General features: G+C 36.5%; 1 protein-coding gene across 1 annotated transcript in view; it reads left to right on the top strand.

Annotated features, from left to right (window-relative positions):
• The window catches only part of LOC129842964 (protein sidekick-1-like), a 373,259-nt gene that overhangs the window by 31,720 nt on the left and 324,039 nt on the right, over positions 1–17,500 (top strand). Inside the window, exons 2-4 of the mRNA XM_055911684.1 lie at positions 1,709–1,865; positions 13,188–13,294; positions 13,988–14,135. Of these exons, the coding sequence (XP_055767659.1) occupies positions 1,709–1,865; positions 13,188–13,294; positions 13,988–14,135 (412 nt within the window). The remainder of the gene's footprint in view (positions 1–1,708; positions 1,866–13,187; positions 13,295–13,987; positions 14,136–17,500) is intronic.

The raw sequence follows: 17,500 nt of genomic DNA, 5'->3' as shown, positions 1-17,500 counted from the left end.
GTTGTTTACCTTATCCCACACCTTAACTTTACCATTCAGAACTGAATACCCTTAATGTTGTTTACCTTATCCCAGACCTTAACTTTACCATTCAGAATGAATACCCTTAATGTTGTTTACCTTATCCCAGACCTTAACTTTACCATTCAGAATGAATACCCTTAATGTTGTTTACCTTATCCCAGACCTTAACTTTACCATTCAGAATGAATACCTGAATACCCTTAATGTTGTTTACCTTATCCCAGACCTTAACTTTACCATTCAGAATGAATACCCTTAATGTTGTTTACCTTATCCCAGACCTTAACTTTACCATTCAGAATGAATACCTGAATACCCTTAATGTTGTTTACCTTATCCCAGACCTTAACTTTACCATTCAGAATGAATACCCTTAATGTTGTTTACCTTATCCCAGACCTTAACTTTACCATTCAGAATGAATACCCTTAATACCTTTGTTTACCTTATCCCAGACCTTAACTTTACCATTCAGAATGAATACCCTTAATGTTGTTTACCTTATCCCAGACCTTAACTTTACCATTCAGAATGAATACCCTTAATGTTGTTTACCTTATCCCAGACCTTAACTTTACCATTCAGAATGAATACCCTTAATGTTGTTTACCTTATCCCAGACCTTAACTTTACCATTCAGAATGAATACCTGAGTACCCCTAACAAGAAGTTAAGCTTTATTTTGGTGTATTGCATTTGTGATTTTATGAAAGTTAAATATTTCTAATAATTTAATTTGAATTTCGCGCTCTGCAATTTCACCGGATGTTGTCGAAACGTTCCGCTAGCCGTAACTTAAGGGATATTGTGTGTAGATGGGTGAGATATTTAAAATAAATTGAAGACATTTTTATTTTAGGGTGTAACACAGTGTGGGAAAAGGTAAAGGGGTGGGGATACTTTCTGACTGTACATATAACCTGTACATATAACCTGTACATATAACCTGTACATATAACCTGTACATATAACCTGTACATATAACCTGTACATATAACCTGTACATATAACCTGTACATATAACCTGTACATATAACCTGTACATATAACCTGTACATATAACCTGTACATATAACCTGTACATATAACCTGTACATATAACCTGTACATATGACTTGTACATATAACCTGTACATATAACCTGTACATATAACCTGTACATATAACTTGTACATATGACCTGTACATATAACCTGTACATATAACCTGTACATATAACCTGTACATATGACTTGTACATATAACCTCTACATATAACCTGTACATATAACCTGTACATATGACTTGTACATATAACCTGTACATATAACCTGTACATATGACTTGTACATATAACCTGTACATATGACCTGTACATATGACCTGTACATATGACTTGTACATTGTTTCATGTCCATGTTTTGACTTCTAAATGATTATAAATGATTATTATAAATGATTATAAATTCAAGCTGAATTAAATATTTATTCTCTCCTCTTCTCTCCTCCCGCCTCCCCTCCTCCCCCCTCTTCTCCTCCTCCCGCCTCCCCTCCTCCCCCCTCTTCTCCTCCTCCCGCCTCCCCTCCTCCCCCCTCTTCTCTCCTCCCGCCTCCCCTCCTCCCCCCTCTTCTCTCCTCCCGCCTCCCCTCCTCCCCCTCTTCTCTCCTCCCGCCTCCCCTCCTCCCCCCTCTTCTCCTCCTCCAGATGTAGCTCCATATTTCCGTGTGTCTCCGGGCCAGGTCCAGACCCATCTAGAGGGTAACAGGCTGGTACTGACCTGTCTGGCTGAAGGCTCCTGGCCTCTACAGTACCGATGGGTCCTCAACAACACAGATATCACACACTTCTCTCTACTATACACGTAAATATACCTTCACTATATACCTTCACTATACACGTAAATATACCTTCACTATATACCTTCACTATACATACGTCTCTCTATAAATATAGCATATAGCTCTCTACACACTTCTCTCCACTATACACGTAAATATACCTTCACTATACACCTTCACTATACATACGTCTCTCTATAAATATAGCATATAGCTCTCTACACACTTCTCTCCACTATACACGTAAATATACCTTCACTATACACCTTCACTATACATACGTCTCTCTATAAATATAGCATATAGCTCTCTACACACTTCTCTCCACTATACACGTAAATATACCTTCACTATATACCTTCACTATACATACGTCTCTCTATAAATATAGCATATAGCTCTCTACACACTTCTCTCCACTATACACGTAAATATACCTTCACTATATACCTTCACTATACATACGTCTCTCTATAAATATAGCATATAGCTCTCTACCTCCTTCTCTCCACTATACACGTAAATATACCTTCACTATATACCTTCACTATACATACGTCTCTCTATAAATATAGCATGTAGCTCTCTACACACTTCTCTCCACTAGACACGTAAATATACCTTCACTATACATACGTCTCTCTATAAATATAGCATATAGCTCTCTACCTCCTTCTCTCCACTATACACGTAAATATACCTTCACTATACACCTTCACTATACATACGTCTCTCTATAAATATAGCATATAGCTCTCTACCTCCTTCTCTCCACTATACACGTAAATATACCTTCACTATATACCTTCACTATACATACGTCTCTCTATAAATATAGCATGTAGCTCTCTACACCTTTCTCTCCACTATACACGTAAATATACCTTCACTATATACCTTCACTATACATACGTCTCTCTATAAATATAGCATATAGCTCTCTACCTCCTTCTCTCCACTATACACGATAATATATACCTTCACATGATATACCTTCACTATACATACGTCTCTCTATAAATATAGCATATAGAATTTACCTCTCTCTATCTATACCTAATATAATATACTCTCTCTCTATAATATACCTATATATAATATACCTCTCTCTCTATAGATATACCTATATATAATATACCTCTCTCTATAGATATACTATATATAATATACCTCTCTCTATAGATATACCTATATATAATATACCTCTCCTATAGATATACCTATATATAATATACCTCTCTCTATAGATATACCTATATATAATATACCTCTCTCTATGATATACCTATATATAATATACCTACATATAATATACCTATATATAATATACCTCTCTCTATAGATATACCTATATATAATATACCTCTCTCTATGGATATACCTATATATAATATACCTCTCTCTATAGATATACCTATATATAATATACCTCTCTCTATGGATATACCTATATATAATATACCTCTCTCTATAGATATACCTATATATAATATACCTCTCTCTCTATAGATATACCTATATATAATATACTTCTCTCTATGGATATACCTATATATAATATACTTCTCTCTATAGATATACCTGTATATAATATACCTCTCTCTATAGATATACCTATATATAATATACCTCTCTCTATGAATATACCTATATATAATATACTCTCTCTATGAATATACCTATATATAATATACCTCTCTCTATAATATACCTATATATAATATACCTACATATAATATACCTATATATAATATACCTCTCTATAATATACCTATATATAATATACCTACATATAATATACCTATATATAATATACCTATATCTAATATACCTATATATAATATACCTCTATATATATACCTATATATAATATACCTACATATAATATACCTATATATAATATACCTCTCTCTCTATAGATATACCTATATATAATATACCTCTCTCTATAGATATACCTATATATAATATACCTCTCTCTATGGATATACCTATATATAATATACTTCTCTCTATGGATATACCTATATATAATATACCTCTCTCTCTATAGATATACCTATATATAATATACCTCTCTCTATGGATATACCAATATATAATATACCTCTCTCTATAGATATACGTATATATAATATACCTCTCTCTATGGATATACCTATATATAATATACCTCTCTCTCTATCTATAGATATACCTATATATAATATACCTCTCTCTATAGATATACCTATATATAATATACTTCTCTCTATAGATATACCTATATATAATATACCTCTCTCTATAGATATACCTATATATAATATACCTCTCTCTCTATAGATATACCTATATATAATATACCTCTCTCTATAGATATACCTATATATAATTTACCTCTCTCTATGGATATACCTATATATAATATACCTCTCTCTCTATAGATATACCTATATATAATATACCTCTCTCTCTATAGATATACCTATATATAATATACCTCTCTCTATAGATATACGTATATATAATATACCTCTCTCTATAGATATACCTATATATAATATACCTCTCTCTATAGATATACCTATATATAATATACCTCTCTCTATAGATATACCTATATATAATATACCTCTCTCTATGGATATACCTATATATAATATACTTCTCTCTATGGATATACCTATATATAATATACCTCTCTCTCTATAGATATACCTATATATAATATACCTCTCTCTATGGATATACCTATATATAATATACCTCTCTCTCTATGGATATACCTATATATAATATACCTCTCTCTATAGATATACCTATATATAATATACCTCTCTCTATGGATATACCTATATATAATATACCTCTCTCTCTATAGATATACCTATATATAATATACTTCTCTCTATGGATATACCTATATATAATATACCTCTCTCTCTATAGATATACCTATATATAATATACCTCTCTCTATAGATATACCTATATATAATATACCTCTCTCTATGGATATACCTATATATAATATACTTCTCTCTATGGATATACCTATATATAATATACCTCTCTCTCTATGGATATACCTATATATAATATACCTCTCTCTCTATAGATATACCTATATATAATATACCTCTCTCTCTATAGATATACCTATATATAATATACCTCTCTCTATAGATATACCTATATATAATATACCTCTCTCTATGGATATACCTATATATAATATACTTCTCTCTATGGATATACCTATATATAATATACCTCTCTCTATAGATATACCTATATATAATATACCTCTCTCTCTATAGATATACCTATATATAATATACCTCTCTCTATAGATATACCTATATATAATATACCTCTCTCTATGGATATACCTATATATAATATACTTCTCTCTATGGATATACCTATATATAATATACCTCTCTCTCTATAGATATACCTATATATAATATACCTCTCTCTATGGATATACCAATATATAATATACCTCTCTCTATAGATATACCTATATATAATATACCTCTCTCTATGGATATACCAATATATAATATACCTCTCTCTATGGATATACCAATATATAATATACCTCTCTCTATAGATATACCTATATATAATATACTTCTCTCTATGGATATACCTATATATAATATACCTCTCTCTCTATAGATATACCTATATATAATATACCTCTCTCTATGGATATACCTGTATGTAATATACCTCTCTCTATAGATATACCTGTATATAATATACCTCTCTCTATGGATATACCTATATATAATATACCTCTCTCTATGGATATACCAATATATAATATACCTCTCTCTATTGATATACCTATATATAATATACCTCTCTCTACAAATATACCTATACATAATATAGCTCTCTCTATTAATATACCTATATATAATATGCCTATATACAATATACATATCTATGTATAATATATCTATAAACAATATACCTATATTTAATATACCTATGTATAATATGCCTATATATAATATACCTATATTTAATATACCTATATATAATATACGTATATATAATATACCTATATATAATATACCTATATATAATATACCTATACATAATACGCCTATATATAATACACCTATATATAATATACCTATATTTAATATACCTATATATAATATACCTATATATAATATACCTATATATAATAAACCTATATATAATATACCTATATATAATATACCTATATTTAATATACCTATATATAATATACCTATATATAATAAACCTATATATAATATACCTATATTTAATATACCTATATATAATATACCTATATTTAATATACCTATATTTAATATACCTATATATAAATACCTATATATAATATACCTATATTTAATATACCTATATTTAATATACCTATATATAATATACCTATATATAATAAACCTATATATAATAAACCTATATAAGATATACCTATATATAATATACCTCTCTCTATGGATATACCTATATATAATATACTTCTCTCTATGGATATACCTATATATAATATACCTCTCTCTCTATAGATATACCTATATATAATATACCTCTCTCTCTATAGATATACCTATACATAATATACCTCTCTCTATAGATATACCTATATATAATATACCTCTCTCTATAGATATACCTATATATAATATACCTCTCTCTATGGATATACCAATATATAATATACCTCTCTCTATTGATATACCAATATATAATATACCTCTCTCTATGGATATACCAATATATAATATACCTCTCTCTATTGATATACCTATATATAATATACCTCTCTCTACAAATATACCTATACATAATATAGCTCTCTCTATTAATATACCTATATATAATATGCCTATATACAATATACATATCTATGTATAATATATCTATAAACAATATACCTATATTTAATATACCTATGTATAATATGCCTATATATAATATACCTATATTTAATATACCCATATATAATATACCTATATATAATATACGTATATATAATATACCTATATATAATATACCTATATATAATATACCTATACATAATACGCCTATATATAATACACCTATATATAATATACCTATATTTAATATACCTATATATAATATACCTATATATAATAAACCTATATATAATAAACCTTTATATAATATACCTATTTATAATATACCTATATTTAATATACCTATATATAATATACCTATATATAATAAACCTATATATAATATACCTATATTTAATATACCTATATATAATATACCTATATTTAATATACCTATATTTAATATACCTATATGTAATATACCTATATATAATATACCTATATTTAATATACCTATATTTAATATACCTATATATAATATACCTATATATAATAAACCTATATATAATAAACCTATATATAATATACCTATATTTAATATACCTATATATAATAAAACTATATATAATATACCTATATATAATATACCTATATTTAATATACCTATATATAATAAAACTATATATAATATACCTATATATAATATACCTATATTTAATATACCTATATATAATATACCTATATATAATATACCTATATATAATAAACCTATATATAATATACCTATATATAATAAACCTATATATAATAAACCTATATATAATAAACCTATATATAATATACCTATATTTAATAAACCTATATATAATATACCTATATATAATATGCCTCTTTCTCCCCGTAAATGTCTTCTTCATACTTTATTTTACTAACTTGAGAAACCTGAGAGCAACTTTTTGTCAGATGTCTGTGGTAGTGTGTATATCAGCAGCCAGCACCCATCCTGTAGTCTCCATGTCATCCTCCTGTCTCCCCCTCTCTCCCCAGAGTGGTATGCATGATCTATCAGATAATAATATATAGATGAAGATATTTCTCTATATATAATGTGTTGTGGAATGTATAATAATAGATATATATATGAACACTCTCCTGTCTGTCTCAGCTCTCACAGACTCTGGGCTTTTATCTCTTTCCTCGTGGCGTGTTGACACGAGGTGATGTGTTAAAAGGCGAAGGAGGACAGAAGGACGCAGGGCAATAACTGCTGCTAGAACAATGTCTAAGACAAACACAATTACAGACACACTCCTGTTGCCTGCACTCACACAGACAGACACACACCACTGCAAACTCAAAGACTAACTCTTCAACTCCAGCAATGTCTGGGTGTTGTTGACTAAGCTTCCCTCTCTCATTTACACTACAGGAGGTCTGGGTGTTGTTGACTAAGCTTCCCTCTCTCATTTACACTACAAGAGGGCTGGGGGATCGATAGGACCACCATGAGGTCTGGGTGTTGTTGACTAAGCTTCCCTCTCTCATTTACACTACAAGAGGGCTGGGGGATCGATAGGACCACCATGAGGTCTGGGTGTTGTTGACTAAGCTTCCCTCTCTCATTTACACTACAGGAGGGCTGGGGGATCGATAGGACCACCATGAGGTCTGGGTGTTGTTGACTAAGCTTCCCTCTCTCATTTACACTACAGGAGGGCTGGGGGATCGATAGGACCACCAAGAGGTCTGGGTTTTGTTGACTAAGCTTCCCTCTCTCATTTACACTACAGGAGGTCTGGGTTTTGTTGACTAAGCTTCCCTCTCTCATTTACACTACAAGAGGGCTGGGGGATCGATAGGACCACCATGAGGTCTGGGTGTTGTTGACTAAGCTTCCCTCTCTCATTTACACTACAGGAGGGCTGGGGGATCGATAGGACCACCATGAGGTCTGGGTGTTGTTGACTAAGCTTCCCTCTCTCATTTACACTACAGGAGGGCTGGGGGATCGATAGGACCACCAAGAGGTCTGGGTTTTGTTGACTAAGCTTCCCTCTCTCATTTACACTACAGGAGGTCTGGGTTTTGTTGACTAAGCTTCCCTCTCATCCATTTACACTACAGGAGGGCTGGGGGATCGATAGGACCACCATGAGGTCTGGGTTTTGTTGACTAAGCTTCCCTCTCTCATTTACACTACAGGAGGGCTGGGGGATCGATAGGACCACCACGATGTCTGGGTTTGGTTGACTAGGCTTCCCTCGCTCCAACCGTGCTGTGATACATTACTGCTTGTTACATCACTCACCCATAGAGTATAGAACATACATACACAGAGAGAGAGAGGAGGAGAGAGAGACAAAGAGAGAGAGAGAGAGAGAGAGAGACACAGAGAGAGAGAGAGAGAGCGAGAAAGAGAAACGGGAGAGAGGGAAGAGGGAGAGAGCGAGAAAGGGGAGAGAGTGAAGAAAGAGAGAGAGAAAGGGGAGAGAAAGAAAATTGAGAGAGAGAGAGAGAAGGGGGAGAGAGAGAAAATGGAGAGAGGGAAGAGGGAGAGAGACATGGAAAGAGAATGCACACACACCCTTTCTCTCTGTTTGTGCGGGGGAATGACCCAGCAGTTTGTAGCCATGTATTGATTGAGATGGTAAGTGGGATTCTGCATCGGACGTTAGAACGACGACAGCAACACGACCACACTGGGTCTATTATGATGTCACGGCTGATTCCAGGACTTTTCAAAGTTAAGGCCCGAATGTTTAGAAAACATCTGTTTGGGGATGTAAGAGGGCTTTAGTTTGACAATGTTAGGTTAGAGTTAGTTAGATAATATTATGACTATGTTAGTTTGACAATGTTAGATTAGAGTTAGTTAGATAATATTATGACTATGTTAGTTTGACAATGTTAGATTAGAGTTAGTTAGATAATATTATGATATAGTTAGTTAGACAATGTTAGATTAGAGTTAGTTAGATAATATTATGACTATGTTAGTTAGACAATGTTAGATTAGAGTTAGTTAGATAATATTATGACTATGTTAGTTTGACAATGTTAGATTAGAGTTAGTTAGATAATATTATGACTATGTTAGTTTGACAATGTTAGATTAGAGTTAGTTAGATAATATTATGATATAGTTAGTTAGACAATGATAGGTTAGAGTTAGTTAGATAATATTATGACTATGTTAGTTAGACAATGTTATGATAGATTTAGTTTGACAATGTTATGATATAGTTAGTTAGACAATGTTATGATATAGTTAGACAATGTTAGGATAGAGTTAGACAATGTTATGATATAGTTAGTTAGACAGTTGTAGGATAGAATTGACAATTTGTGAATGTATGGCCACAACAGCCCAGTTAGACAATGTTAGGATAGAGTTAGACAATGTTAGTATAGAGTTAGACAATGTTAGGATAGAGTTAGACAATGTTAGGATAGAGTTAGACAATGTTAGGATAGAGTTAGACAATGTTAGGATAGAGTTAGACAATGTTAGGATAGAGTTAGACAATGTTAGGATATAGTTAGACAATGTTAGGATATAGTAAGACAATGTTAGGATATAGTTAGTGTGAACGTATGGCCACAACAGCCCAGTTAGACAGCAGTGTAATGATTGTAATGACAGTAGAGAGGCTGTTCCTCTAGTGATGCTCCAGTCTGAGACTGATACTTCACTGTGTCTGTTGTTCCTCTAGTGATGCTGCAGTCTGAGGCTGATACATCACTGTGTCTGTTGTTCCTCTAGTGATGCTCCAGTCTGAGACTGATACATCACTGTGTCTGTTGTTCCTCTAGTGATGCTGCAGTCTGAGGCTGATACATCACTGTGTCTGTTGTTCCTCTGATACATCACTGTGTCTGTTGTTCCTCTAGTGATGCTGCAGTCTGAGACTGATACATCACTGTGTCTGTTGTTCCTCTAGTGATGCTCCAGTCTGAGGCTGATACATCACTGTGTCTGTTGTTCCTCTAGTGATGCTGCAGTCTGAGGCTGATACAACATCACTGTGTCTGTTGTTCCTCTAGTGATGCTCCATTCTGAGGCTGATACATCACTGTGTCTGTTGTTCCTCTAGTGATGCTCCATTCTGAGGCTGATACATCACTGTGTCTGTTGTTCCTCTAGTGATGCTCCAGTCTGAGACTGATACATCACTGTGTCTGTTGTTCCTCTAGTGATGCTCCAGTCTGAGACTGATACATCACTGTGTCTGTTGTTCCTCTAGTGATGCTCCAGTCTGAGGCTGATACATCACTGTGTCTGTTGTTCCTCTAGTGATGCTCCAGTCTGAGGCTGATACATCACTGTGTCTGTTGTTCCTCTAGTGATGCTCCAGTCTGAGGCTGATACATCACTGTGTCTGTTGTTCCTCTAGTGATGCTGCAGTCTGAGGCTGATACATCACTGTGTCTGTTGTTCCTCTAGTGATGCTCCATTCTGAGGCTGATACTTCACTGTGTCTGTTGTTGACAACATCACAAGGACGCGCTGGCTTGAATACTTGGCTGTGTGTGTTTGGCTGTGTGTGTGTGTGTGTGTGTGTGTGTGTGTGTGTTTGGCTGTGTGTGTGTTTGTTCGTGTCTGTTCGTGTGTGTGTGTGTGTGTGTGTTGGTGTGTTTTTGGTGTGTGTTGGTGTGTGTTTGTATGTGTTTGTGTGTGTGTGTGTGTTGGCTCTGTGTGTTTTGGTGTGTGTTTTATCCAGGTTGGGTGTAATGGGGTTTTAATGGGCAACCTGGCATCAGGCAGTAGACACACACACACACACACACACACACACACACACACACACACACCACAGACACACACGTACACACCTCCGCCTCCCCATCTGTCCCTCTTTAGGAGTACAGTTCACACATTCTCTCCTCTTCCTCTCTCCTCTTCCTCTCTCCTCTTCCTCTTTCTCTCTATGTCTGTCTCCTCCAAGGTCATACACATCATCCTTCCAGTCTGTTTCACCCATTTCTCTGTCTCTCTATTTCTCTCTGTATCTCGCTCTCTATTTCTCTCTATGTCTCTCTGTCTCCTCTCTCTCTCTCTCTCTATGTCTCTCTCTGTCTCCTCTCTCTCTCTGTCTCTACCTCTCTCTCTATTTCTCTCTCTCTATCTCTATGTCTCTCTCTGTCTCCTCTCTCTCTGTCTCTCTTCCTCTCCCTCTCTCTCCAATTCAAAGGGCTTCACCGGCATACATAAAAAACAAAAGTGAAATAAACAATAAAAATTAACAGTAAACGTGAAACTTACAGAAGGTCCATTTCAGATGTCATATTATGTCTATATACAGTGCTGTAACAATGTCCAAATAATTAAATAATAATAATAACAAATATATAAATATAGGTTGTATTTACAATGGTGTTTGTTCTTTACTGGTTGCCCTTTTCTTGTCACAAATCTAAGTCACAAATCTTGCTGCTGTGATGCACACTGTGGTGTATCTCTCTAGGTATGTTATCCCAGAGGTAATGACCAGTCCTCTCTCTCTCTAGGTATGGTATCCCAGAGGTAATGACCAGTCCTCTCTCTCTCTAGGTATGGTATCCCAGAGGTAATGACCAGTCCTCTCTCTCTCTAGGTATGTTATCCCAGAGGTAATGACCAGTCCTCTCTCTCTCTAGGTATGTTAACCCAGAGGTAATGACCAGTCCTCTCTCTCTCTAGGTATGTTATCCCAGAGGTAATGACCAGTCCTCTCTCTCTCTAGGTATGTTATCCCAGAGGTAATGACCAGTCCTTTCTCTCTCTAGGTATGGTATCCCAGAGGTAATGACCAGTCCTCTCTCTCTCTAGGTATGGTATCCCAGAGGTAATGACCAGTCCTCTCTCTCTCTAGGTATGTTATCCCAGAGGTAATGACCAGTCCTCTCTCTCTCTAGGTATGTTAACCCAGAGGTAATGACCAGTCCTCTCTCTCTCTAGGTATGTTATCCCAGAGGAAATGACCAGTCCTCTCTCTCTCTAGGTATGTTATCCCAGAGGTAATGACCAGTCCTCTCTCTCTCTAGGTATGTTATCCCAGAGGTAATGACCAGTCCTCTCTCTCTCTAGGTATGTTATCCCAGAGGTAATGACCAGTCCTCTCTCTCTCTAGGTATGTTATCCCAGAGGTAATGACCAGTCCTCTCTCTAGGTATGTTATCCCAGAGGTAATGACCAGTCCTCTCTCTCTCTAGGTATGTTATACCAGAGGTAATGACCAGTCCTCTCTCTCTCTCTAGGTATGTTATCCCAGAGGTAATGACCAGTCCTCTCTCTCTCTAGGTATGTTATCCCAGAGGTAATGACCAGCCCTCTCTCTCTCTAGGTATGTTATCCCACAGGTAATGACCAGTCCTCTCAATCTCTAGGTATGTTAACCCAGAGGTAATGACCAGTCCTCTCTCTCTCTAGGTATGTTATCCCAGAGGTAATGACCAGTCCTCTCTCTCTCTAGGTATGTTATCCCAGAGGTAATGACCAGTCCTCTCTCTCTCTAGGTATGTTATCCCAGAGGTCCAGAGGTCGGATGCTGGGTTGTATCAGTGTGTGGTCAGGAACAGGATGGGAGCCATATTACAGAGGAGAGCTGAGGTGCAGGTCGCCTGTAAGTACACACACACACACCTCCCTCTCTCGTTATCTCTCTCCCTCTCTCCATCTCTCTCTTTATCTCCCTCCCTCTCTCCATCTCTTTATCTCCCTCCCTCTCTCGTTATCTATCTACCTATCTTTATCTCCCTGCCATTCTCTCCCTCTCTTTATCTCCCTCCCTCTCTTTATCTCTCTTCATCTCCCTCCCTCTCTTTATCTCCCTCCATCCCTCTCTAGCTCTCCATCTCCTTCTCTTTATCTCTCTTTACCTCCCTCACTCTCTCATTCTCTCGCTCTCCATCTCCCTCTCTTTATCCCCCTCCCACTCTCTCCATATCTCTCTCGCTCTCCATTTCCCTCTCTTTATCTCCCTCCCTCGCTCTCCATCTCCCTCTCTTTATCTCCCTCCCTCTCTCTCGCTCTCCATCCCTCTCTTTATCTCTCCTGCTCTCCATCTCCCTCTCTTTATCTCTCCCGCTCTCCATCTCCCTCTCTTTATCTCTCCCGCTCTCCATCTCCCTCTCTTTATCTCTCTCGCTCTCCATCTCCCACTCTTTATCTCCCTCCCTCTCTCTCTCGCTCTCCATCCCTCTCTTTATCTCTCTCGCTCTCCATCTCCCTCTCTTTATCTCCCTCCCTCCCTTTATCTCCCTCTCTCCCTCTTTCACTCTCTTTCTCTCCCTAATCTCCCTTGTTCTCTCTCTAGTCATGGGCAACTTTTCTGGTGAGGATCAACGTGGTACGGTCAGTGTTGGTCGAGCTGCGGTCCTGAACACTCCAACCGTCAGCTGCTTCCCGAGACCGCAGGTCACCTGGTACAGAGACGGTCACAAGATAATCCCCAACAACAGAGTGTGAGTACCACTACTAACTTAAACCACAATGTTCTAGTAATGCTCAAATAATGGTCAAAACGCAACATGTTCTATTCACCGTGTTAGTCAGGTAAAAAAAATAACTCAGTCAGTGAGGAATCAGAGGTCAGCACTTTGTGGTGGGGGTCAAACACCACAACATCTGCAGCGGTGGTAACAGTGGATGTAACAGACGTTTCTTTGTGGTGGGGGTCAAACACCACAACATCTGCAGCGGTGGTAACAGTGGATGTAACAGACGTTTCTTTGTGGTGGGGGTCAAACACCACAACATCTGCAGCCGTTGTAACAGTGGATGTAACAGACGTTTCTATGTGGTTGGGGTCAAACACCACAACATCTGCAGCGGTGGTAACGGTGGATGTAACAGACGTTTCTTTGTGGTGGGGGTCAAACACCACAACATCTGCAGCGGTGGTAACAGTGGATGTAACAGACGTTTCTTTGTGGTGGGGGTCAAACACCACAACATCTGCAGCCGTTGTAACAGTGGATGTAACAGACGTTTCTTTGTGGTGGGGGTCAAACACCACAACATCTGCAGCGGTGGTAACAGTGGATGTAACAGACGTTTCTTTGTGGTGGGGGTCAAACACCACAACATCTGCAGCGGTGGTAACGGTGGATGTAACAGACGTTTCTTTGTGGTGGGGGTCAAACACCACAACATCTGCAGCGGTGGTAACAGTGGATGTAACAGACGTTTCTTTGGTCTGAATGTGATTCAGTAACGTGTTGTTACTAGCAGGGTCGTATCCACATTCTAACAAGCGTCAACATAACTGCACTGCAAGACAACCCAGTTCATACAGTTAAACAACTATCTCAAAACTCACACCAGGAGGGGGTTGATTATCTCTACTGTAATCAAGAAGCTGGAGGGGGTTGATTGTCTCTGCTGTAATCAAGAAGCTGGAGGGGGTTGATTATCTCTGCTGTAATCAAGAAGCTAGAAGGGGGTTGATTGTCTCTACTGTAATCAAGAAGCTAGAGGGGGTTGATTGTCTCTGCTGTAATCAAGAAGCTAGAAGGGGTTGATTATCTCTACTGTAATCAAGAAGCTAGAGGGGGTTGATTGTCTCTGCTGTAATCAAGAAGCTAGAGGGGGTTGATTGTCTCTGCTGTAATCAAGAAGCTAGAGGGGGTTGATTGTCTCTGCTGTAATCAAGAAGCTAGAGGGGGTTGATTATCTCTTCTGTAATCAAGAAGCTAGAAGGGGTTGATTATCTCTACTGTAATCAAGAAGCTAGAGGGGGTTGATTGTCTCTGCTGTAATCAAGAAGCTAGAGGGGGTTGATTGTCTCTGCTGTAATCAAGAAGCTAGAGGGGGTTGATTATCTCTACTGTAATCAAGAAGATGGAGGGGGTTGATTGTCTCTACTGTAATCAAGAAGCTGGAGGGGGTTGATTGTCTCTACTGTAATCAAGAAGCTGGAGGGGGTTGATTGTCTCTACTGTAATCAAGAAGCTAGAGGGGGTTGATTGTCTCTGCTGTAATCAAGAAGCTGGAGGGGGTTGATTATCTCTACTGTAATCAAGAAGCTAGAGGGGGTTGATTATCTCTACTGTAATCAAGAAGCTGGAGGGGGTTGATTGTCTCTACTGTAATCAAGAAGATAGAGGGGGTTGATTGTCTCTACTGTAATCAAGAAGCTGGAGGGGGTTGATTGTCTCTACTGTAATCAAGAAGCTAGAGGGGGTTGATTGTCTCTGCTGTAATCAAGAAGCTGGAGGGGGTTGATTATCTCTACTGTAATCAAGAAGCTAGAGGGGGTTGATTGTCTCTGCTGTAATCAAGAAGCTGGAGGAAGTTGATTGTCTCTGCTGTAATCAAGAAGCTGGAGGGGGTTGATTGTCTCTACTGTAATCAAGAAGCTGGAGGGGGTTGATTGTCTCTACTGTAATCAAGAAGATGGAGGGGGTTGATTGTCTCTACTGTAATCAAGAAGCTAGAGGGGGTTGATTGTCTCTACTGTAATCAAGAAGCTGGAGGGGGTTGATTGTCTCTACTGTAATCAAGAAATTGGATATTTTAAGCTAGACACGTAGCTTGCAAGTTAACAAACCAAATGCATAGCTGGAGCCCTGAGCTGCATATCATTTACTAGATAGTTAATAACCTTTTACCTCAGCTGTAACTGATCTTTATTCATTAAAATAACTCTGATACCAATCAACTGTACAAATACAGTTGATCAGATGGATTACACTGTAATGTTTTAGTTCTAAGGGAAATTAAAATAGGCTTACGTTTTTTCTTGGACTTTGTAGAATTATATAAAACATTTCCTTCACTCTAAATCACTATTGTCGTTCATTTTTAAAATTGATATATTTACATAAATATTTATTCATATATATAACATATTTATATATATATTTACATAAATATTTATTCATACAATTAATCCTTTACAATAGTTGATGCACTATTTGTCAAGCATTTATTTATCATTTATTTATCATTTATTTGTCAAGCATTTATTTATCATTTATTTATCATCTTTTTATCAAGCATTTATTTATCAAACATTTATTAAGCATTTATTCATCAAGCATTTATTTATAATTTATTTATCAAGCATTTATCATTTATTTATCATTTATTAATGATTAATTATTCATAATTTATTCATCAAGCATCTATTTATCATTTATTTATCATTTATTTCTTTTAATTTATTCATCAAGCATTTATTTATCATTTATATATAATTTATTCATAATTTATTTTTTAAGCATTTATTTATGAAGCATGTTTGAGCACCTTGCAGGTTGATATGCATCTGATGTGTACCGGCAATGTTCTCTAGCGTGTACTGATATACTGAAAGGCCAGGCGGTACTAGTGTTAACGGGTACTGATATACTGAAAGGCCAGGCGGTACTAGTGTTATCGGGTACTGATATACTGAAAGGCCAGGCGGTACTAGTGTTAACGGGTACTGATATACTGAAAGGCCAGGCGGTACTAGTGTTAACAGGTACTGATATACTGAAAGGCCAGGCGGTTCTAGTGTTAACGGGTACTGATATGCTGAAAGGCCAGGCGGTACTAGTGTTAACGGGTACTGATATACTGAAAGGCCAGGCGGTACTAGTGTTAACGGGTACTGATATACTGAAAGGCCAGGCGGTACTAGTGTTAACGGGTACTGATATACTGAAAGGCCAGGCGGTACTAGTGTTAACGGGTACTGTTATACTGAAAGGCCAGGCGGTACTAGTGTTAACGGGTACTGATATGCTGAAAGGCCAGGCGGTACTAGTGTTAACGGGTACTGATATACTGAAAGGCCAGGCGGTACTAGTGTTAACGGGTACTGATATACTGAAAGGCCAGG

Source organism: Salvelinus fontinalis, unplaced genomic scaffold, assembly GCF_029448725.1.
Source record: "Salvelinus fontinalis isolate EN_2023a unplaced genomic scaffold, ASM2944872v1 scaffold_0081, whole genome shotgun sequence".
Classification (NCBI taxonomy): Eukaryota; Metazoa; Chordata; class Actinopteri; order Salmoniformes; family Salmonidae; genus Salvelinus; species Salvelinus fontinalis.
Note: the sequence above shows the minus strand (reverse complement) of the source record. Positions and strands in the feature narration are given on the sequence as shown.